Here is a 25,981-nt window from a genome sequence, read left to right as displayed (position 1 = left end):
GAGGAACGAGATTTCGAGACGGAGCTCTTTTAACTCTCTCTCTCTCTCTCTCCGGTTCCTGTAGTCATGTCCCGTGTTGTTTTTTATTTCGAGGGTTTTTGTAGTCGCGGTTGAATTGTAATTTTACAATTTTTTATTTTTATTTTATATTATTTTAATATTTTGATATTAAAAATAAATTTAAAAAATAAAAATATATACTATTTTACTTTTCCAAGCACTCATTTCTTTGTCTGAAATCCAGCCTTTCATTCTAATCATCCACCTTCTTTTGTTTTTTCAATGCTCAGCTCCAGTGATCAGTACATTGATCCTAAAACTAACAACATTATGAATATAATTGTCAAACTTTATTTAACAATTGATTTTAAAAAAATTTTAGATTATTAGATATTTAGGTCACCTGTTTTAATTTAAAATAATAGTGTTTTTATCTTCATTGTGGAGTTTGATTACGACAACGTTGTCCTATTTGTTTTCCATTTCAAAAGTGTTTTTAAAAAATTTTAAAATTTTTATTTTTTTTATTTCAAATTGATATTTTTTTGTTGTTTTCAAATTATTTTGATTTACTAATATTAAAAATAATTTTTTTAAAAATAAAAATATTATTTTAATACATTCCTAAATAAAAATTATTTTAAAAAGTAAGTCATTAAAATTTTTTAACAGAGTGGAATAGATTTTGTCATTTGGTTAAACTAAAAACTTGGTTTTAATTAGATTTAAAATTTAAAATCTAAAATTTCCTGAATCAAAATAGATAAGGCAATTTGATCTAAATACAGAATTTTATTTTTATCTCGAGATGTTTGCTTCAGGAAGAATTATGTAGGTGGTTTATCAAATAAAAAGGACTGGATGGCAAAATCGTACGATAAATAATATAATATATATATATATATTTTATTGGTCTTTTCTCATGAATCACTTCTGCTGGGACTTTTGGATTTCTCAAAAATCACTTCTACTGTTTGATTTTTTGGATTAATATATAATAAAAACATCGATATTGACTTGTGATTATACATACACTCGTTAATATGATTGGCTATAGTTTAGATTATAGTTAGATTAACAATTGACATGTAAATAATGCTAAACTATTATTTTTAAGTATTTAATTACTGTTTCAAGATCAATAAGATATATTCTTGTACATTTTTTTTTAAATAATAATATAAATTTACTTAAAAAAAAATATTATGTAGACATGTTTATTTTATATCTATTTTTCCATTCTTCAAACTAATAGATCTTGTTTTTTTTTTTTTTTTTGCGTTTCAAAAGTGATTTTAGAAAAAAATAAATTTTTTTATTTTTTTATTTTAAATTAATATATATTTTTTAATGTTTTAGAATCATTTTGATGTACTAATATCAAAAACAAATTAAAAAAATCGTTGTGTTGCATTTTCGAATGAAAAACACTTTAAAAATCAACTGTAACCACACTTTCAAACGAGTTTATTTTTTTTTTTTGTTATCTCAGGATATTAAAATAATGTTTGATTATTGTCAAAAAGAGACAAAAAAAAAACATGGATAAAAACATATTTAGTTAAAGAAATATGGATAAAAATATAAAATAATTCTTTTATTAAGATAAATTTAAAATTAATTTATGCACTTTTAAAATATAAAATACAAAAGAGATACATGTTCATTGACAAGTAGATTTTATTTAAAGAAAATAATCAAACGTTGTCTTTAACGAAGACAACCTATGAGACTAATAATCAACAAATGTTTTGGCATGCTTTCATATCCAGTTGGTTCAAAGACTTTATCCATTTTTGGAACAGATAAAAAGGTCTGGATAGTTTAAGTCATTTTATATTTATAAATCTACTTTTTTTTTTTAGAAAAAGGAAGAGTACTGAAAGATATTTTTAAAGCATCAATTGTCCAAGAATTAAGAATTATTAATCTAGTTTTTAAAATAATTTTATTTCTTAATATCAAACATATTTTTAAAATACAAACAGCCTCTCAAGGCTATCATTACCTAGACCTGTTTGAGAGTGATTATTTTTGCATTTTAAAAGCATTTTTTTTTAAAAAAATTTATTTTAAATTAATATTTTTTGTGGTTTTAGATATTTTGATATACTGATATTAAAAATAATTTTTTAAAAATAAAAATTATTATTTTAATATATTTTTAAATAAAAAACACTTTAAAAAATAACTTAACTACACTCGAATTACATTATCTCCTTTTATCTCCAGTCTCAAAGCCACTACAAGCTTTTTATTCAAAGGTCAAACTTCAAATTTTGACTTGGAAATTTAGAGAGGAAGATGTCGTTCACTAGTAAAATATGAATTTTTTTTATAAAAAATATCTATTAATTAAGAATTTATTAGAGGTATTTTCCATTTTGTGTTGGATGACAGAGACCATGTTAGGTGAACCAAGTGGCTCTTCTACCACCTTTCTCATTTGCAAGGCGAGTCTAATTTGTTTTCGTTGACCTTTCTTCTTAAGAAGGGACTCTTTTTTTGCCCCTTTGACTCACGAACTACTGTAAGGGTCGAATTTTCTATGTGATGGCTTGATTTGTGAGACAAAATAGAAGAAAATTACTCCCAAAGGTTGAACCATGCCACAAAAAGAATTTTTCACAACCTTTATACAGCCATTTTCAACCTTTTTTTTTAATCTATTTTCCATACCAGCCCACATTACAAGGAAGAAAAAAAAGGATGCACAAATTTTTTAAACCATAATTCTTGTGTGGTATAAACTATAGTTTTGAAACCCGGCTCGGCAAGTCGATTCGGGACTTGACCGACTTGAGGTAAGAACTGGGCCAGGTTGAAGAAAAAATAAAAAAAGAAAAAATCCGGTGTGACCTGACAAGACTTAATCAAAAACTCGATTGCAAACCGTTGATTTTTTTTTTTTACTAAAATGATGTCATTTTAATTTTTTTTTTTTTAAATTGACCCAAATGACACGGTCAAAACCCAAAATCCAGGTCTTGGACTGGGTCAAATCTAAAAACTATACTATAAGCAAATCCAGATCTAGTAATTTTTATTTTATTTGACAAAGAAATCAAGCAAAAGTTTCAAGAGCTACCAACTTCTTTGAAATTAAAAAAAAAAAAAGTTAAAACATCCCATTCTGAATCTTAAGAAATTTGGATAGAGGAGATAATAAAATTCACAAATTAATAGATAAAACTATTAAAAATTAATTTCAAATAGTATATCGTTAATGTTTGTCGGAACTAAAATTTTTAAATTTTTTAATAATAATCGATCGATTTATTAATAACTAAATTTATAAATTACATACACTTTTTTTTTTTTATGAAATAAACTCTAGACTTTAAATTTTCATAATGAACCCTTTCCATGTGTATAAATTGGAAAATATTTCAAGAGTACGTTCCCACCACTATAAAATTTGTTTCAGATCTAGCAATTGAGAAAATATTCTTCAAGATATTGAAGAATGGGATCAAGATTTAGCAATTGAGAAAAGATTATTTATTCTCATTATAGTACAAGATTAAGAGAAATAATTAATTATTAGACACTCCACATTTGTACTCCTCTATTTTATATAAATATTGCATCAGTATAAAGATTATAAATAGACGTCGTCTTTATGTTTATAAATAAAGTATTTAAAATCTATTTTTGATCGAGTTTTAAAAAAACAAAAAAATAATAATTCAATACAACAATTATATAAATGTTACCCGATCAAAACTTGGGTTTTATTACCATGCTCCAAATACAATTTATTATAATTGGTTGCTCTTTTCATTGATCGGGGAATTTATGTCAAAACTAAGCAATTAATAATGTTAATGGAAGGATCGGGTGAGTGATGACCGTCCTAAGGCGGAGGAGTCAATGGCCGGAGGCCGACAAAAATGGTAGCAATAATGGGTCGGCCATTTATGAAGAGCATAAGACTCCTATGTTGTTCTTATTCCTTTATAATAGTATTTTTGTGGTTTATAAATATTTAATAAATGTCACCATTGTCACATTTGCCCCCCACCCCTCCCCTTCCCCATTTGCTCTTTACAAAGAAGCATGGGCATGGCGAGCTTTCTCTTACACTGCCATGTCTGGCCTTGTTCTTTGCCCAAAGAACCCTACCGGACTACTGGTCAAGACTGCTGATGATCTGACCTCCTTAACAGGGCATGGGGCGTGCATTTGCCCATTAATAAGGGCATTATTGCAATTATTATCTCACTAGCTGTTCAAATTTCATGTTTGTTCATCACCAATGGGACCCCATATATATTTCCTTTTTATAATAATAATTGATTGGATTCTTAAGAGGTATATGTGATCAAGAACAAATTCTTATATATCTTGTCAAGGCAAAAGTGAAATATTTAAAATAGGATCAATAATTAGAGAGTGATTCTCCCACCATTAGTCAGGATCACATGATCATTTTTAATAATTAGCAAGAGAGTATTAGCAATAATAGTCAATAATGAACTTAAAAATAATAAGACTATGTATGTAATATACGGGAAAGTTCACTATTGACTCTTTTATGGTAGCTAATTTTCACTATAGAATTTAATTATTGTTTACTAGTAGATTTTATAGATTATGTAAAATAATTATGGAGTTAACTCATAAGCAAGTGAGAGGTACTAGATTCCAATACTTTAATCAAAAGTAACAATATATATATATATATATATATATTTTGAAAATTAGATTTTGTATATGCACATTGTTTTTTTTTTATTTTTATGCTCCCTTCTAATTAATACAAAACCTCTTATTTCTTTCAAATATTTAGGTAAATAAAAAATATCTTATTTAAAAAAAATTAAATACCAATAAACAGCTTGTGGTGAGGTTTTTTTTTTCCTGTTCTTTTTGTTAAAAAATAATATAAATCATATCTTGAGATCTTATCTAATAACTTAAACTATTGAGTTGAAATGGTTCTTTGGTAAGATATCAGAGCGTTAATGATCAAGTGGTCACGAGTTTGAATCTCACAACCCTTATTTATTCGATAAAAATTAAGCATAAGGTAATGTGAGTCTGTGCAAGTTTCAAGCCCAAAGAGCTTTCATTTGAGGAGGGTGTTAGAAATAATATAAATTATATTTTAGGACCTTACATAACAGCTTAAACTATTGGGTTGAGATAATTATTTGACACTTTTAATCTTATAATTAAAAATAAAAATCAATCTAACAATTGATTACTACTATGCAAACCATATATTTTATCGGATAAATATCTCATTCAAACTATTATCAATTTGTGTAATTTATTTTTTAATAGTTGGACCCCCTCGCGGGACTCTCATCCAATGGATGAATTGAAGAAAAAATCTATTGTGTTGGAATATTATGAATGTAACAAGAGAAAGTTGACTCCTTGATTGTGTGAAATGCTCTAGCTAAGTGAATTTTAAAATGGGAAATATTCCATTAAATTCAACCAAAAAAGTGTTGATCCTATATGGATCGAGTACGTATTGCATCGATTATGGCAGCAAAAACACAGAAAAAAGATGGGACATGAAAGGTCATGCCCAGCTAAAGGCACACCTAGCTAAGAAAAGCAATCGATAGGGCCATTGTAGAAGCAAAATTAAAGGTTAAGTCGGCACTTATTAAGTCTGCTTTAACCGGTTTAATTATGTCTTCATTAGAAATATACAAAACCCTAAAAGTCAAAAGGCAAAAGGGATGCTTGTTTCCAAATGATCGAACAATTTACTTCAAGGTTTGGTGATGAACCCTAGCGTGATTGTTCTTCTTTTTATTTTTAACTCTTTCCACTTTGTAGAGTAACCGACCACATCATTATATCCTGGAATTTGTTTGGTCTTTGTCTTAATGCACAAGAGACGTTAATTTATTTGTACTTTGTTGAAAGGCCGGCCATGACACACTGAATCATGCCAAAATACCCATTTTTATTTTTTATTCAGTGCTATTTGAAGGTGTTTTAGGATGATTTACCATATCAATCAAGATTAAATGCTTTTTTCAATGATTTTTAAAATATTTTCTTAATTTGTATTAGTTCAATATACTCAGGGAACAAAATTCTTTTAATCAATACTATTTTAAGATAAATACAAAGTAAACCTCTTTAATCATGTAATTTACCTATCCCTTGAGATTTAGGGCAAAGTACTCTTACATAATATTGATATATTATACACCCTATGATGAAAAAAAAGACTAATGATTACCTTGGAGGACTAAACTGCTCATGTTTGCCTCGTATCAAGACAAGAAGACATGTTAATAATACAATGTTCCAGCTAATTCTACACCCAGCCTTGCTTTTACAACTTTTCTGTGTGGTAGCAAGCACACAAGGTCATACTCGTTAAGAGACAAATGTGTCGATGCATGGTACGCAAGTCAATTTTGATTGCTTCTCCTGTTTTTTTTTTGAGTGAATTAACATACATATAATTTAGTCATATAAATTTGATGAGTTCGGACAACGAAGTCAAAGATAATTCTCTAATAACATAATCACCATGATTGTTCAAGGCCTTGAAAAGTCTTTAAGTTAGGTTTAAAAATGTTGTTTTTAATGTCTTCATTTTTTAGTTAATTTTAGATTTTGATTATTTTTTTCCCATATTCTCTTTCTTTTTCTTCTCCAAGTCTGTTTCTCTGATAATCACCATAATCACCATGATTGTTCAAGGCCTTGAAAAGTCTTTAAGTTAGGTTTAAAAATGTTGTTTTTACTGTCTTCGTTTTTTAGTTAATTTTAGATTTTGATTATTTTTTTCTACCAAGCTTTGAAATCTTTTGGCTGAATCAGAGAAACAGACTTGGAGAAAAAAAAGAAAGAGAATATGGGAAAAAAATAATCAATGCTAATTTAATTATGACAACAAAACAAAAACTAGAAAAAAAAAATAACTAATTAAAAATTTGGTTGTAGTTGTTTTTTAAAGTGTTTCTCAATCAAGATATTTTTTTATTTTTAAAAAATTATTTTTCATATCAACACATGAAAATAATCTAAAAATACCAAAAATATATTAATTTAAAACAAAGAAAAAAAATAAAAAATTTAAATTTTTTTAAAAACATTTTTTAAAACTAAAAAACAAAGGGCTTTCTACATTTCCAGCTTCGAGGTACAATTTTAGGATTTAACAAGAACTATAATTTTTATCCAAGCATCAAGACCCATATAAAAAGTATGGGTGATTAAATATTCATACCATGGAAATCAATCATATTACAATTAAAGTCCACAAAAATAGATTAACCATGCGGAAATTAATTAATTAAGTTACGCTTGCAATAATTAGCACCACATGCAAAAGTCTAAAAGGGCTTGTCGTCCACCGGATATTGAGCTCCTGATAATGATGGTTTTTCTACCTTCTTTTTTATGTCATTCGCCTTGACACTGGCAAGCTCCGATTGATGATATGCACGCTCACACTGCTTCTATATAGTGATTATAAATTATTTTTGTTGTTTTTTTTCCTCATAAAATTCAGTGATTTGATTTCTTGATAGGTTTCATATCAAGAAAAATCTCGATTTTCGACAATCAATTGCCGACAGCTCAAAATTTCTGAAAGAAAGGAGGGTCATATATATATATATATATATATATTATGGAAAATATACAGGGAGCACGCTTATATATTACGTTATGGGGGCTCATCAATATCGTCATGCATGAGCACAACTCAAGATATGTAGAGTCCATGTAAGCAGAATCAATAATTAATACCTCTAAGATATCCAGCGAATTCCAAGTTTCAAACAGCTTCCCGTGATTTTTATTAAAAGTTCCGACATGGTACAATGCTTTTCATGCACATGAATGCCACGTGGGCATGTTTTGCTAACAAAAATTAGGGCAAAAGTTGGTGTACCAACGTCTAAATATTAGGGTAATTAAGTAAGCGGGAAGCTAACAATTTATATACAACATGCACGGCCATATATATATTTTGGAATTATGGGATGTTTCTCTTCTTCAATAATTTCGGACAACAAGATAGATTCCATCGTATTTATGACGAGTATGATCATGAGTTGTAAAATTCTAAAGCATTTCTTGTGAGTGGACATAATTTAATCCATGGAAGTTGCCTTCTTCTTAAGCAACAAATCATTCTCTGGAAAAAACACACGCACAAACCCAAGATTCTAGCCCTAATAATGTCCATACAGTTCATGGTAATGCATGGGTGGTTTGCTCTTGTTGTTGAGAAACAGCACCAGATTCTGCTAATGGTTGACTTGTATTTATGCTTTTTTTTTTTTCCTTCAAAACCTCGTCTTTGACAATATTAGATGATGATCCCAAGGCTTGAGTTGCAGGCCCCACAAGAGCTCTTGTTTTGTCAACAATGTCCTAATTTATCACATCCCTTCCAATTTTGGTGCTCCGTCGACAGAGCTGGATAGAAAGGTAAGAGCTAGCTTAGGGTTTTGGGGTAGAGAACAGAGAGGAAGCACCTCTCTCTTTGTGTCCTTGTAAAGCTAGGTCACGTATTTAGGGTATGTGGCACATGGATGGCTCCTCGACAAGTTACTTGATAATTTATGGTTGCCGACATGATTAAATTATAAGATATAAGTAGGTGACAATATTGTTGAAATTTGATAATGTAATTCTCAATAATTTTGATTCGAAGTCTTATTCATTAAAAGAGGGAAAATCACGTTATGGCCGACAATTGAAGTAGTCTTACCTAATTTATGTTTGATACTATTAATTATTTGGCTTTTCTGGATAATAATCGTTTGATCAACAACATTAATTGCATGCTAGCTCTCACACAAGTATTAGCTCGTTAATCATTGTGATTTACAATTGACAATATAAATTAATCAATAGCTTTAATTAAATAACTAATATATATATATATATATATATATGTAATTGGAAATCTAAGAATTTAATTTGGGATATTTATTTTCTACGTTTTTTTTAATTAAGCCATGATGGCATATTGTTGCATGAGTGCAAATCAATATGGGAATAAAACAACAAATCCCTATCGCTGCTTGTGGTCACCATAATTACCTTCATGATGTAACAAAATGACAAAAGGATTGGCCATGCTCTGCTCCTCTCTTCAATATTGCAAGTAGCCTCCCATGGCGTCTAAGATCTGCCCAGGAGGTATACAAGAAGCCAAGCCTACAAAACCACTTGTAGAAAAGTTAGATTGCGCCATTAATGTATTTCATTCAATAATGAACGTATCTAGACCTAGTTTGCCTGTGAGTCTTGCAGTAGATCCATGGCGTCTGCTCGGAGTCGGAGGTGATGATCTAGCTAGGCTTGTTGAAAAAAATCTTGCATTATTTAGGCCTAATAATAGAAACTATATTGTACAAATCGATCAATTAGATGTTTTGATATGCAAAATAAGTCATGTGTGCATGGAGATTTTCCATCTTAATTATCAACACTCAAATAATTAATAAAGAGAAGGTGGAAGAGTGAATCATAACTTAATTCTATTCTATTAATTTTTCGTCAGACGTGAGATGTGGAGCTATGATAATTAAATTTTTTCTCATCAGTTTTTGTTACTAACTTTACTAACTGGGAAATTATTTTTTGAAATTAGAGGAATTAGATAGTTTTTTCTTGAAAATGTAGGGTTTGAATTGTAATTCACTCTAGTTATAAAAATGCTATTAGTAATTTTTTGTGTCCAGAATTAAAATATTTTGTTATATGATTTTCAGGAAATAATCTTCTCCATGCCTAAAATATCTTCGCAAAAAGTTTTTGCTATGTGTCCAAGCACGATGCCCGATGGGAGCACTTCAAGAATATATGAAGAATTCCTTCTAAAAAAAGAGAAGAAACAATGGCTAGCTCCCTCAAAAAGGATTTTTTAAAAAAAGTATTGGCATCTTATATATTTCTATCTTAGTTCAAGATTTTTGTCACTTTTTATTTATGAAAAAAGTGGCGATGGGGATATTTTTATCAGACCATTAATTATCTTTATGTTGAAGAAAAGACCCACACATCCTTCAATCATGGCATTTTTTTGAGTCCGTCCTCGATGGATGCAGGCATTCTTTCAGTTCTATCGAGATATGAGTTGCAAAGTTAGGGCACACTGGTCCCTCCTGCATGCAAAACCATAGCTACTAAATTAATTCTGTAAATAACTAAAATATTGCAAATTTCATATTTTTTTTTTAGCCAAGAAGGGAGGGGGGGGATTAAAACTATAATTGGATGTACAAAAATTTAGATATTACATGCATTGCATGCCCATAATCAAGTTGACCTAGCACCAAAAAAACATAAATCTTTGTGTTATAGATACAATACGAGGAAAAATGTTTTTTTTTTTTTTTTTCTGGGTTCTTGCTTTCAAAACGTGAAAGGGAAAACATGATAATGATATTGATATTTGTGCTGATGGACCTAAGATAATCCGTAGTACTGCGGCTGGATTTATGCATGTTGAAATCTGAGAAAAAAAAAGGTTGTGTAGTAGACAGTTTTCCACCAAACAAGCTAGTGGGGTGGGTCTTTGATGGTTGCATTTCTCTGAATAGTGTTTATGAGTATGGGCACCCACTGCCTACTTTTATCTTTATACTATAAGCATGCATTGCCTTTGATCTTTACTCACCTTTTTTTTCCTCTTTTTTTAAACCTTTGAAATTGAAAGGCGATCACAAATTCAGTGAATTAGGAGTTAGATGATGTATAAATGTATCTCTTGGTTTTTGGAGTGTATCGATCTTGATATCCTTACCCTCTTGATTCTTCTCATGTGCTTGGCCGATTGTTTTCACCTATATGTATGTCTCTTAAAAAGAAATTAATTAAATTGGCTTTACAAGTTACTATATATATATATTTCAAACTTTTGTGTAGGGTCTTTTTTTTACTAGGGTCTTTTTGCATGATTTAATTGTGGATTTAGTTTTGTTGGATAATTTTCTATCTCTCTCAAACTTTTATGTGTTCTTCTCTGTTAACCCTTGTACTTTATAGATATAGCAATTGATTTAAGAGTCTCTCATATTTCAAAAAAAAAAAAAAAAAAAGGAGATCAAATGAAGTTAATGCAATATTTTGAGAATATTATTACAATATATTCTAACACAAGAATTGAATTTCTCATTTTATCTTTGTGTTTTTTATTACAATATTATAGCAATTTTTGTGTTTTTCATCTTCTTTTAGAGTCAGTTTATCTATTAATCAAAATTAAACTTATTTCCGAATGATTTTAAAAAAAAACACCCATTTCACACAAGTCCATGTATTATAAAAGATTTAATATTAAAAAAAAACTAATTTCAAAATATGATTAAAAGACAAAATATAAATCTCTCATCAAGCTATCCATCCATGATTTCATCTTGTTTTTGGAACCTTTAATGTATGGTGCGGGCAACATTTATAATTCTCTATAATCTAAGGTACAATAATTAAAGCTTTACCATCAACTTGTACTAGTCTAGCTAGAACCGGAGACTAGCCCTTGAACCCCATCTATGGAAGAAAACGATGGCCTCGATCAGCATAATATTGTACTGACCTAGACTAGCATTGCCAGAATTATAAGAAAAAGAAGTGGAAAATGGTAAAAGCTGGCTATAGACCTAAATTGCTTAGCATCTTCTACTAGAAAGATTTGTTGAAGATGAAGGAAAGTGATGGGCATGAAGAAAAGATCTCTGCACTACTTAAATACGTAAGAGAAGTTGATGCATAACAAGAAAAGATTTAAGAGAAGAAGTGAGAAAGAGAAGAAGCTAAAAAAAAAAAAATGGTCAAGGAAAGAGAAGAAAGAAAATAAATAATGGACATTGAAAAAATATACAACTCTCAAAATTTTATTTAATTCATCCAAAATGAACGGTAATGTTAAGGAATTATATATATAGATAATAAAACCTAAATCATAATTAAATTTAATTAGGTTTAAAACCTACTAAATAATAAGAGTAAAATAAAAGAACATAAATTAAAGACTAATAATAAAACTCAATAACTTGATTTTGGCTATGATATTTATGGGTTGTGTTATCCTTCATCATTGATGATCATGCACACCATCATTGATGATCATGCACACGCACAACTTATATCTTGGGTTCCATGTCTCCAACAACTTTTCTAGAGTTGAAAAAACTCGATCATACAGAGTGTAATTCAAGATAGCTTTAATAATACTTCTCAAAAATCATGATCAAGCTATTGTGATATCTTTTTGATAATCCAAATATAATTTTAATCTTGATTTCTAGCTTATAAACTGGGATTCGTTGAATCTTACTATTCAAGATAAAAACAACTTGTGCATTCAAAATAGCATTATTTTTTTTTTTGTGTGCCAAATATAAAAACAATGGTGTAAGGTGTTTCAAAAGGATTGTCAAGAATATAAGATGTTACAATTTATGTATGGCCAATTAGTCCTTTACATTAAAATTAGAGCTAATATGAAATTCTAATGGTAGAATAATGACATAAATATTTTGCCCAATTATTTGTAATATTTTAGATGGTTTAGCACTACTTGTCAATAATTTTTTAGAGATTCTAATTTATATTATAAAATAATATTCGATATTAAATGCATCATGATTCCAAGTAAATCAGTATTAAATTTATATTATTCATTACTTGAATTTGTTTTATAATTTTAATATGCAAATCATAAACTATATATGCAAAAGACATAATTAACTCAAACATTCTAGTATAAGGAGATATGAAAAGTTATGACCATGAATATCATATAACTCAAAGTGTAAAATGAAACAATTACTTTTTGAATCCTGAATGGATATAAATTAAACATAACCTAATAAATTGAGATTATTTTTATTTAATTTGACATGAATAAAGGGTAAAAACTCAAGAAGCTCTGCTTAATATTTATGCCATGTCAAGTATAAAAAACAAGGCATCAATAAGGGTAGAAGGTTGCTCAAAATCTATGACATGTTAGATATCAAATACAGGAGGTGAAAAACCAAGAAGCTTAGAGGGACAACAAAATCTAAAAAACTCTTCCAACTATGCATTTACCTCATCAAGAAATTCTGCTAAAGAGTCCTCGAAATTTTTCTACAACTAACTAAAAAAAGATTCAATAGACTCTTCATTATAAATGCTAGGCTAAGGTACTTTTGGCAATGCTGTGCGGCCAAAGCATTTTTTTTTTTTTTTGTTTTTTGCTAGCGAAACACAGGTGCAATCGCAGCGTACCGTGTTGTCAAACGGAAGGAGATCATCTTCTTCACAAAGAGAGCTCAAATGCCATGAACAAAATATGTACATCATAGTTTTACATGAGGATCATGGAAAAGTAGACAGCCAAACAATTTCTGTTAATTGGTTGTATGACTACTTCCATTTCTGTGAGGACAATAAAACCTTGAAGCCTTTTCTCGGGATCTGAGTTCTGATGAATATCTCTGCTAACATATATATATATTTGCCTGGCTTGACCCTTAATACCTTGTAGTGACACCCAAAGAGAAGTTCTGATTTTTTGCTCTTAGGACCACAGTTGTGGTCCTGTGGGGGTGAATCTGATCCATAATCTGATTACAGTATCATATTTTTTTGGCTATAGTGTGGTTGCAGGACCACAATTGTGAGGGTGCATCTGATACAAAATCTGAGGGCATGCCCCTTTTTTCCACCATAGAGTGATATGTACTTACGAAATAATCTTTGCCAGCTACTATGATCATGGCAGACCCTAAATTTGGACCACTCTTGAGTTATGTTTTTCACTGAGAAGCAACAGGGTGGTCCTGAGTTTATGATCAAATAAAGATCGTAAGTTTTGCAGGAAATGTGTGTGTTTGTGTGTGGGTGACAGTGCTGGCTGCTTCTGTACAACTTAGTACGAGTATTACATGAACTTCACTGTCAATCATCATTATCATATAAATTATAAAGCATTGTGATGAGAGCACTCTGCAGATCTTGTTCAAATGGAAGGTTTTTACTGGGAAACCATATTGCTGTCGGTTGGTTGAGAGGAGACTGGTTGGGTAGGAGGTGCCAATAGGCCCATTGTAAAGATACAACTCTTAAAATGCTGAACTTTTGGCCTTGAAAGACCAAGCTTTAGTAGTGCGAGGCTGTAGGCCAGAAATGGCACCATAGGAGTCAGATGCCTGCATAATTTCAATCCGTTAAAACACCAGCTATGGTGGGTTAAAAAGACTTGTTCTTAAGATGCCTCGTGGCATTTAAGAAAGCTACGACATATACTACAACATGTCTATTGACTGTTCATTACAAGTTACCTATTTTTCTAGATTAAGATAGTGTTGTTAGGATGGCGGCATCTCAGGTTGGTTCTATGTCGGGACTGAATCTACAGCACACATGTTTTATATGGCATCTCAGGCTTGTCATTCTGACTCCAAAACTTCCATGTCTTGCAGTACTCTGTGTGTTCTCCAACTATTTGGATCACAGCTTGACACAAAATGCTTGTGATTTGTTTTTAAGAAAATGATACGTACGGCAGAACTCAGAACTGTCTGGTGGTAATAGCAGCGAGTATCACACTATAGCTGTCTTTGGCTCCAGGCAAGGCACGACCTGCTGCCTTTAGGTGCTTCAAAAAATAAGTATACAAAAGTGTGTAGACATTCCTGTTGCAGAAGTCAGAACCTTTTCACATTTACTAATGTCGAGAGGACTACAACATCTGATTAGCTTGTTAGTTGATGTCTTCTTTTAACTTGGGAAATCAGATTAAACAAAATGCTCTGTAGGGTATTCATGTTCATATCCATTGTAGTCATAGTATAACCTCTCTCCCTTTGATATATCTCTGTTTGCAATCAGCAAAACCCGGCATTCACCATTAACATCATATCTCACACATTTTAGATTCTGCTTCCTTTTCCCTTCCCTGTATCAAAGGACACAGTTCTTATGAGATTAGACCAAAGTAGTAACTGTTTTCTAAATGCAGTCCAACAAAATATTAAATGGCAAATGCAAGACTTTAATTGTGCAGAACAGAAAGGCCTCCTGCAAAATTTGGATTCCTAAACAGGCGCGTTCATGCATTTATAAAAGAGTCCTGCCTTATTTTTTCGTGCTTTGCAAAATGTAGGAGCTCAAGTTGGGAGATATTCACAATTAACTCAATTCCAGGTTCAGTGTTCTCTATACACTCTTGACACTTCCTTCCCATGATATATGATCAAGTGATAGGCACAGCAGACGACGCAAAATGTCATAACAATATCTGCCAAAATGCATCAGCAATGAACCCCTATGCTACCCAGCCTGCCTAACTTACAGGTTAACCTTGAAATGTCTACTTCTAATTCCAATTGCCAGTGGCTTTTATTTCCAAGGCATAAAGCAGTTATTCAAGGGTAGAAAATGAAGTGAACTTACTGCGTGTGATTGTTGATACCATTGATAAATCGAGCTACATTCCCGCGCTTGTCAGGACATATAACAAGGCTTTGAGAAGGATTTGCAGCATGAAGCAATGTCATCATGCTATCCCCGTCATCATTTTCACGGTTCTTCAAGTAATCAACATCTCCAACATACTCAGTGATAATTGTCAAGTCTCTTATGAATCTATCTGCCTCTACTGTGAACCTGTTACAATCAAACAGGTATGCTAAGCTCCTGATCCAAATTTATTAACCACAATGAGAACAAATTAGTCAATTTTGAAAAGGCTTGGATACTATATACACATACCCTTCCTCGGGATCAAAAGCAACCATAAGAGGCGGCCATTCACCTCTATTCATCATTCTTTTGCACAAATTTAAGGTTTCGGCATCTTCTTTTGTCAAGACCTGTAAAACAAATCATACTTGGGTATCAGTAAACCTGAACTCTATAATTACTAAACAGCCAACCAAGTCAAGAAAGTAAATCAATCAAAATAAAAAACAACTCCGATGAAGAAAAGAATATGCAATCCCTCCACTTCAGTCTAGTCTTCTTAAAGTGATGAAAAGGAAAATTCTTGAGACTATTAGCCAATTCACATGCATGTGTCTATCTACAAACAACATAAAATTCAGCTTAACTGTTAAAAATGCATCCATAGGTAATTAGAAGCTGGTGATGACACACTTGAAAAGCCCCAAGTGTTCCAAAAATCTCGATAAACCCATTCATTGACAATTCCAAATGGGTAGTCTAATTTCAAATACTCAAATGAAACAACATGCATACAAAGTATCATTATACCAGTTACTATCAAGCCATAAATCAGATCTAAACACTAAAACAACTACACTTTGTCACTAATGTTAACAAATTCACTGAAACATCTCTCTTTTTATTTTTTAATATAGATCAATTGCTTTCCCAATTTTTACCTGCATTCCTCCCTTCTCAAGAGCTGGTTGATTTGCAGATCTCAGTGCCATGCCTGGTCGGTAAGTTAGTTCATTGCTAAATTCTGTCCCGGAGGCCGTCAATGCTGTTGCAAGTGATCTCATTTGTTCCAGTCTCCTCTCGGAATCTTCACTCGGATTGAATGGCAACAACTTCCTCCTCTTCTTCGACATTACTAAACTACTAGATCGCTTTCGCTTCTTCTGAATATCTATATATATATATATATATATATATATATATATATATATATATATAAACAGAACACAATGTAATCAATACCAACCCATCAATTAAAACGAAGTCAACAAATCCACAACCCAGTATTTTTTGTTTACCTTGACTTAGCTTCTGAGTTGATTCTGTGGACCGTTTAATGCGAAAGAAATCAATGATTTTTGTTTGAACAAGAGGAAATGCTGTTCATCCAAAAAAAAAATTCAATTCAACAATTTGAGACAAAAGACAACTCTCATAACCAAGAATAAATTATTTTTCACAAATAATATCATGAAGAAGATTAACAATTCCAGGTCATCAAACGCCAAATAATTGCTAATACAATTTTCACTTCCTAATTCTGTTTATAATATTCCTTTCTTTTACCTTTGTTTTCCAGTCAACAATTCTCAACCCGGATTACAGAAAAACCCAAAAAATCAAATCCCTTTACAAATAAATCTAAATCACAAAATAGCAACCCCATTTCACAAAACCCAGAAATCAACAACAAAACGTCATAAAAATATATCTTTATATATATATAAAAGGAATGAACTTACACTTGGGCATCTTTTGTTTGGAACAGGAAGGACAAAACCAGGAGCCTTTAGGGACAGAGACAAGGATAGGTCTTAAACAAAACAAATGAAATCCTTTATCACATTTATCACAAAGAAGTAGCTCTCCTGGTGACTCTCCTGACCCACATTCTTCACAGTAAACTTCACTGTAATCATCAGCATGCTTGGATATAAATATCGGCTTTGGAGCTTGACTTCTCTTGCTTCTCAGTGCCATTTTTGCTGTAGAGGAGAGGGTTTTTTTGTTTTTTTTTGTTTTTCTTTTTTTTCTGGGTTTTGTTGGGTTTTTAAATGTGGAATGTGGAGCCAATGAGAGTGGTTGGCGGGCTATTTTGGTTTCGCGGGAAATAGGGTTTTGGCGCGCGGGTTAGGTATTTGGGTTTGGAGCCAGGGTTAATGTTTTTGATGGCAGGCCTCCGTTTGTTTCCCCGGTTTGGATCCAATATAAATAAGTACGAAATTTTTATTGTTATATTTTGATTTAATATATTTTTGGTGTCGTGATCAAAATATAATTTTATTTAAAATTGAATAATTTTAAAAAAAATTAGTATTTTAAATTATTTTAATGTATTAATATTAAAAATATATTTTTGAAAAAAAAAACACTTTATAATACATGCACTTACTATTAATTACTATGCTTCCTATCCCTTTTTACTATGGTCTTCACAATGTTATTTTTTTTTAGTCATTATTAAACTTTATTTTTTCTAATTTTATTTTTTTATGTGATGTTTATAGTATTTTTTTTGTGTGTGTTTCTGTTATGTACAATAAGGAAATGGTACTTGTTATATGTAATTTCTTTTGATTTATTATAAATATCTTGACTACCAAAACTTGGCCAAAAAACAGAGGTTGGAGTGTCATGTTATTGATACAGGTATTTCAGTTTCAAGCTAACGTTGTAGCCTATGATCTTTTGAACATGCATGTATTTCACACTACGTTGTCAGATTCCTCCCCCTACCATGAACATCACAGATCCAATCAAGATCAAGCAAAAAGAAGCAGCTACAAGAGATGTAAAAGACAACATGTAAGATATTTGGATTGCATGTTTCCCAGATTCGATCTCAACTTGCTCAGTACCTCCATAGACAAGAGATCAGAACAGATTCTGACACAGCTCCTCAGGTCCTTCTGGGCAGTGGGATTAGGAAGCTAAAGCTAGATCTCTATGCTTTTGCCTCTTAAGCTAGGTCAGAAAACTTACAAAACGTAAACTCCTTTGCTGCGACAACGAAGGTAAAACAAAAGAAAATGTTAAGATATATAGCTGCGTGCAGTAACTTATGTGCGAGAATTTACTCCTGGAAATGATGGCGAGCTCAAACACCAGGCTTCCACCTACAGGGAGATCAGAGGTGATCAGAAGCCAACAAGGTTTCAGATGGGTATTGTGTGTGTGTATATATATATATATAGAACACGAACAAGATACACAGGAAATTTAAAGGAAAAGTAAATTGTGGAAACATGGTTTCTGCATAAATGCTGCCTTCCACACGTATGGTTTCTCCATGAAGATCATCTTCAAATCATCAGGTACTGCTAATGACTTTCCCCTGTATTGCACTTTGAAGGACTTTGATCTTTAATTTGAAGGGAGAAGGTTGCTAGCTGTCCTAGCAACCCGAGAACCACAGACACCAAATTGTAGAAGAAACTAGTGAGGAGATGTAAGGACTTCAACTTGGTAAGAGATATGGGATCATTAACCATTGTGATAATATATTTTTTCTAATAACTTAATAATTTTAATATTAAAATAATTTTTTAACATGATATAATTTTAAATTTTATAACAAGATATGCGAAATTTCATATTAAAAAAACTTTTTTAATCTAAAATTCTTGTCTAATAATTTATTCTTTGTTTATGGCTTTCTTCAAATCCACGAAATCAACTATAATTATTCTATGTAATCTTTGTTTTCTATAATGAAAATATATAATTAACAAGGTTGTTTGACTATCATTAATATTCTCTTTGTTGGTCTTTCTTTCCTTTTCCTTTTCTTTTTTTCTTTTTTTTCTCATCACTTCTTTTCTAACTTGCAATTTCATGAAGAAATCACTATGAGAAGATGAGGTAACACCAATAGCAAGAACAAAGAGAAGCTCTAGCTAGGTTGTGTTTTTATAGCAAGACTAAATGTAATAGGGAAAACAATTCGTTAGGAGAATCAATTTTGAGATTTTTTTTTTCATAAACTATTTTTTTTTCATTTAAAATAAAATTATTGAATATTCATAAAATTATTAGGGAAGGTTTCTAAAAAAAAGACAAAAAAAGGGAAAAGTAATGAAAAGATTATAGGTTTATAAAAAAATAAATATATGAAGGGGTCAAAGCCCAAAGCTTTTATTTTATAAATTGGGCAAAGAGCCTACACCTTCTCTAGTCCTACCACTTGCTTTCCTCATGGATCTCCCAAGCGAAAAGCCCCTCAAAATCCACCTAGTAAATTCAACTGAGTCTCCCGAGTTCACTCACCTGACTCAGTCCCTGACTCGCTCCTCAATCATCGGTCTGGACGCCGAGTGGAAGCCAATTCGAGGCCAAACCCACCAGCCCACTTTCCCAACTGTGTCACTCCTCCAACTCGCTTGTCAACTCGGTCACGACTCGGACGAGTCAGAAACTTTCCTGCTTGACCTGCACTCAGTCCCTTTACCCTCAATATGGGAATTATTGAGAGAGACTTTTGTCTCTCCTGATATTCTGAAATTGGGTTTTAAATTTAAGCAGGATTTGGTGTACCTGTCCTCAACATTTTGCTTACAAGGATGCGATCCTGGTTTTGATAAGGTAAAGACTCGATTTTCCTATTATGTGTTTGATTTCCAAGAAAATAACCTTATTTTTATTATTTTTAAGTACTGTTTTTGTTTGTATGAGGTAATTACTGAATTTTTCTATCATGGTTGTTTGGTTTCGGAGAAAAGAACCATACTTTCACTGCCTTTTAAGTACAGTTTCTGTCTAGTTTGATATTATCCTCTATTTTGTTTGTCATCTATCTATCTGGAATAGCTTAGAGCTTATAGTGCAATTTCTTTAAGCTTAATTTATCATTATGAATAGGAAATAACAATAGGCTAGTATCTTGACATACAGTAAGTGCAATATTGATTAGATGATTTACTGGATAATGATGTGAATTTGGTGTTAATCCCTGTGTTAGAAAGGAATCGAATCAGAAGATGGTTATTGGTTTTTCAATTTCATTTCGTTCAGCATAATCTAAGATGTAATGGGAGATTGAGGAAATTTGTGGTCATTGATTAAAGAGGATTGATTGGACTTTGTAATTTTTTTATGCAATTGTTGAACACTGGCTGAATAGGTGGAGCCGTATCTGGACATCACTAGCATATACTATCAGATGCAACATAAGCAACAGGGAAGGAAGGGACCGAAGGAAACCAAGAGTTTAGCAACTATCTGCAAAGAAGTACTGGGAATTTCTCTTTCAAAGGTATGGTGATGAATGCACAAGTTTTTGTTTGAAACTCTGAATGACTTATTTTGAGATTTATGGCTCCTATGTTATCCTGTACTGGAAATGCGCTGTTATTAGAATGCCTGTTTATTTTATGTTATGGAAATCTTTGGGATTTGTTTGTTCTATGTATAATATCAATTCTCGATGCTTATTCTCAAACTTTCACCTAATTAGCCAAGTATAAATGGAAAACAAGCACAGTCTGTATAGAAGTATGGTGAATGAAATGGCTTTGATTTGCTGTAACCGAGTTATTAAAAATCTTGATGATTCAGCTTTATTCTGCATTAATTGTGAAGACAAAACTACTTTTCTCTTTGGTCAAACCAGTTAATTTTTTACCTGTTGATATTTTGTTTTTTGCAATATTATAAATTTGCATTGCTTTTATTAGTTTTAGCATCAATTTTTTAGTAGTCTATTTCTGCTTAAAATCTGTACCAGTTCATAGTTTATAAATTTACCCTTGCATAATGCATGAGATGAACAATTATTGCACTAGTATATGATAACTAAGGACTTGGAATGAATGCCTTTCTAATCTAAAGTTGCACTGCTCTACGAGGACCAAACCATTAAAGCTATCTCTAAGCTGGTTTAGATTGATTTCAATTTCAATAAAATGATTACAGTGTATAAATCGCGGGATATGGATTTACTAAATAGACATGTAACTTGCTGCTTTCTTGTGCTACTTGGAATCTCTAGATTCTCTGTGGTGTTCTAATAGCGCACAACTCTATGCCTGACTTTCTTTTTAGGCATGGATGCTACATCTATAATTAACTTAATCAAATGATATGCTTCTTCCAATTCTCCTAATGCATTCTGGAGGATTGAGGAGTTGACTTGTCGGATTCCATAGTTCCTGTGGGGCTGGATTTTAATTACTGTAATTTATAACTGGGTTGTTAATTTGTAAAATCCATGTCTTCTTTAGGAACTTCAATGTAGTGATTGGTCACATCGTCCTCTTACAGAAGAGCAAAAAACATATGCAGCTACTGATGCACACTGCTTGCTCAAAATATTTAGTGTCTTCCAGGACAACATTGTCAAAAAAGGTTCGTGGTGGTTGAAAGGTTCATACTTGTGACTTTACAATTTGTATAACTTGCTGAATTCATAGTTTAGGATAAATTCAGTATGATTTGTTCTCCAGTTTGTTGACTGGTACTTCAGAGCATACTTGTTTGAAATAATGTTTTAATGCACATTGGATGAGCTTGGAAGGAAACCTTCTTCTGTAGGTAGCTAACATGTAAGCCTTCCCTAGAACTCCATTAAAATTATACTGGCCCAATTGAGCAAAAACACAGGTTGAAGCAAGTTATTCAGATACCATAAGCAATGTTTGCAAACAAGTATGTGGATGATGTGCCGCACAACATAGCTCAGACTTCTCTTGTACTTTTGAGTGCATGGTCTCAGTCAAATAGAATTAAAATATGGGATTTTCCTGTTAACAGAGCAGGTGTATTTACAAATTTTGAGAGATTAGTGATGGTTTGATCTCTCTTCCTCTGATGTTTATGAGGCCTATGGCATTGTTTGAACTGGTTGTAAAAGTCTTACTTGTACTGCAGGCAATTCTTCTAACGACATGGTGGAACTGCATTCTTCTGGTGTAAATCTTGGGTTGAAAGAAATTCTTGAGAAGCATGATATTGATGATAAAATTATTAGGATCAAATATTCTGAAGCTTCCCATATCTTCCAAGCTACTGTTTCTTCAGAAAACTGCCAAAGAATAGCTGAGGTGGATGTGGCAGTTTCCAGGACATCATCCAGAAATACCATGCCTATGAATGAATCTCTCCTGAAGATAGTGAGAAAATATGGTGAGAAAATTCTGTTGAGAGAATCTGACAGAAAACCAAAAGCTGCCAGAAAGAAAGCGAAAAAACACTCTTCACTGGTTGCAGTTACCAGAGAAAAGCAGCTGGACAATACTGGTGACTGGCAAGGCCCTCCACCATGGGACTTGTCCTTAGGTGGTGATGGATGCCCTAAGTTCCTATGTGACGTGATGGTAAAAGCATTTCTACTTTTTTTTTCTGTTGTTTTTTCTATTTCTTCCACTATAAAATTTAAGCTTCCAAAACGAGGCCAAATTCCAATAAAAATGGTTTAATTACATGCCAGTTTCCTGTGCTTGCAACGGTCTGCAGTCCACACCTTTAGGTGGCAGCCTTTCCTGACAAGGACAGGGCAATTTTGAGATAGGGCTCAATTTAAAATTATATCAACTAAAAATAAGAAATAAATGCATTATCCTATAACCATTCTAGGAAAGAGAAGTCTGTATTTCTGCCAGATGTAGTAATATTTGCACTCTTTTGGTCATAGTAAACAGAATGCTAAATAAAGTATTTGCACAGATTGAAGGCTTGGCAAAACATTTACGGTGTGTGGGTGTGGATGCAGCAATCCCAAGTTCAAAAAAACCAGAATCCAGGTATTTAGAAGGATGCACATGATTGTGTGTAGTTATTTATTATGTCTTTGAATATCTTTTGGCCATGAGAAGTGAAAGCTATTCACTCTGTTGTTCATTGTATTCAGGGAGTTATTGGATCAAGCATACAGGGAACAGAGAGTGCTTTTGACACGAGATGCTAAGCTATTGAGACACCAATATTTGATAAAGAATCAAATCTACAGGGTGAAGAATCTTCTTAAAAATGAACAACTACTTGAGGTACATAGTACATGCAAACATACAAGGGTGTGCAACTCTAGTGAAAAACAAATTAGCTTTGCATTTAGCACCACAATTTTAAGTTGGCTGAACTTCAAAAACATTTGATAATTCTGCAGCAAGTACAAGAAACAGGGAAAAAGTCATTTCTTGTGAATTGCCTAATGGTTGATTTTGCATGAAAGTCTTTCACGGACTAGCACCATTGTCTTCATTTGTGCTTAAGGTTCTTCTCACCGTACCGAGTCTCTTTTTGCATATTATAATACAACTAGACGTCAATGGTCTACCTTTTTGGTATGTGTGGTCAATATGTCCATGACAATCTAGGCAATGTTGTGCTGTTGTAAAGGCAGAGGATGAATACATGCAGTTTATTTTTTGTTAATTGAGAGTAATGAAACATGATTGTAGAGGCTAAAATTGAAGAAGTTTGCAGGTAATTGAAACTTTCCAATTACAAATTAATGAGGATCAGCTGATGTCAAGGTGCACGAAATGTAATGGGAGGTTCATTCAAAAGCCACTGACAACAGAAGAGGCAGTTGAAGCTGCAAAGGGTTTCCAAAGAATTCCCGATTGCTTGTTTAACAAAAATTTAGAGTTCTGGCAGTGCATGGAATGCAATCAACTTTACTGGGAGGTAGTGCCTAGTAACTCAGTTCACTCCTGCTTGTTTTAATTATCTTCCAAAAATGGTTTCATCACTTTCTAAGTATCAAACCTTAAATAGTTGAACAATCTTTGAAGGAGGAAGCTGGTATTGTCTAGGAAACTTGTAATATGCATCTGGTACTAGTCCTCTATCCCCAGGAAGCCATGTGAAAGTTTTCTGTGCAGCCTTCACCTTACAATTCACAGAAGCAACATGAATGCATTGAGCATCTAAGGTGGCAATTAGCATTAGATATTAGATATAGTGATCATAGCTTGAAGTACAGTGCAGAGAATGAAATGGGACAAGGTGCTTATGAGACTATTGATTTGTACCAATACAGGATTGATACAATTCAAACATCCTTGTGAAAACATTGAGGGTAGGGACTCACTGGACCTTTTAGGAGCTGTGTTATATGTACTAATGAGACAGCAGTATGTTCACTTTAGCAACCAATAAAGTGCTTGCAGTTTCTTGCTCTTGTTCAATAGGTTGACGTTTGCATACCATAATTCCTCTGAGGAATCACTACAGTATTAATGTTCCATTAACAAAGGTGTAGTTTCTATACTGATTACCATTATGACTGAAACAGATTCATGGTCATTGCTGGGCAGAAAACCCTGTCCTGTGATTTGGTTTATATATTATGCCAAGCATGCATGCATGCAACTTGACACGTTATACTCTCCCGTTTGGTTATTTCAGTTTCCAGTCGTCTTTATCTTATGATTTTATTGTTATTATAATTTGCGCATGCACAGATACATGTATCTAGATTTTGCTAACTTGGATGATGTGCTTGTTAATATCACAGGGAACACAATACCACAATGCAGTTCAGAAGTTCATCGATGTCTGCAAGTTGAATGAGTAACTTGAAATTATCATTAATTTTCACCAATTTTTGTGCAAGTTCATGAGTAAATTATCTTGTTTTGCTCGTATCTTGTCATTCAAGTACAGAATTTCCCTGATCTTATATGTATTTGAAAAGCAATCGTGACTTGAAGATAAAGGTTTTCCAACACCCTTTCTTGTCTTGCGAAGATGCCTATGCCTTTTCTGTGATCGTTTTATCTTTTCCCTTCCAGTGTGCTAAGAAGCCTGCAACCGATGGCATAATTCAAGATTAGGATTAAAAGGATAATCATAAAAATTGAAGGCACGCACAGATTTAATAATTGGAGGTTTTGGAAGGAAACAAGGAAAATTCAGGTAGGTTGAAAAAAAAAAAAAAGGTTTCGATGGCCTGGTACCATAACATACAAGATCAAATAGTGTTTGTTTTGCAAGAAAATGAAGAAAAGTTAGGGGAAATGAGGAAAAGAAATAGGATTTGGAATAAATTAATATATAATTATTTTGTATCCCAACATTTTTTATTTCTTCCTTTTCATCATCTCTCCATCTATTTTTCTTTCTGTAGGTGAAAAAAAAGCAAGACCATAGTATCGCACAATATTTTTTTAAGTGTGCTCAGCACTGAAGTTGAATATGAATTTTTTTGTTTTAAATTAATTTTTTTAGTATTTCTTAATTGTTTTGATATTAAATTTTTTTTTTCAAAAAATAAAAAAATATTATTTTAATATATTTTTAAATAAAAATTTATTTTAAAAAATATTTTCTATTGCTGCAATCCCGTCCTATTCAGATACAGTCTCACTTGCAAGCCTACAAACTCAGCTCACAAGCAAACTAGAAACATCAAAAAGTTGCAACTCACAAGCAAAATAGAGACATTAAAAAGATGCTTTATTTATGTTCTTTATCCTGGAGCGTGGCATGTGTGAAAGAGTTGATTCTAATAAAAATTAAAAAAAATCATGCTTTAATAAAAAAAAAAAAAAAAAAAGTTAAAGAGATTAAGAACTGTGTGTTTAACCAGGTTGGTTAGTAATAAAACGAGTCACAGTGACCTGGTAGATCCGATGAGCTGTTCTGA

At 32.0% G+C, this 25,981-nt stretch overlaps 2 protein-coding genes across 2 annotated transcripts; one reads left to right on the top strand and one right to left on the bottom strand.

Moving 5' to 3' along the window:
- Positions 1-13,748: 13,748 nt before the first annotated feature.
- LOC118057108 (histone-lysine N-methyltransferase ATXR6) lies at positions 13,749-17,434 on the bottom strand. Its single transcript, XM_035069574.2, has 6 exons — positions 17,139-17,434; positions 16,695-16,775; positions 16,338-16,567; positions 15,706-15,806; positions 15,388-15,600; positions 13,749-14,890 (listed from the first exon to the last, which is right to left on the bottom strand). The coding sequence occupies exons 1-6, from the start codon at positions 17,374-17,376 to the stop codon at positions 14,731-14,733; spliced, it is 1,023 nt and encodes a 340-aa protein (XP_034925465.1). The 5' UTR covers positions 17,377-17,434; the 3' UTR covers positions 13,749-14,730.
- Positions 17,435-19,531: 2,097 nt separating this feature from the next.
- LOC118057107 (uncharacterized) lies at positions 19,532-25,063 on the top strand. Its single transcript, XM_035069573.2, has 8 exons — positions 19,532-19,977; positions 20,516-20,647; positions 21,615-21,738; positions 22,261-22,706; positions 23,056-23,132; positions 23,240-23,375; positions 23,815-24,018; positions 24,851-25,063. Exons 1-8 carry the CDS (start codon positions 19,591-19,593, stop codon positions 24,908-24,910), a joined length of 1,566 nt encoding a protein of 521 aa, XP_034925464.1. The 5' UTR covers positions 19,532-19,590; the 3' UTR covers positions 24,911-25,063.
- The last annotated feature ends 918 nt before the right edge of the window (positions 25,064-25,981 follow it).

Source organism: Populus alba, chromosome 15 (genome assembly GCF_005239225.2).
Source record: "Populus alba chromosome 15, ASM523922v2, whole genome shotgun sequence".
Taxonomy (NCBI): Eukaryota; Viridiplantae; Streptophyta; class Magnoliopsida; order Malpighiales; family Salicaceae; genus Populus; species Populus alba.
The sequence above is the reverse complement of the archived record's forward strand: the minus strand, read 5'-3'. Positions and strand labels throughout refer to the sequence as shown.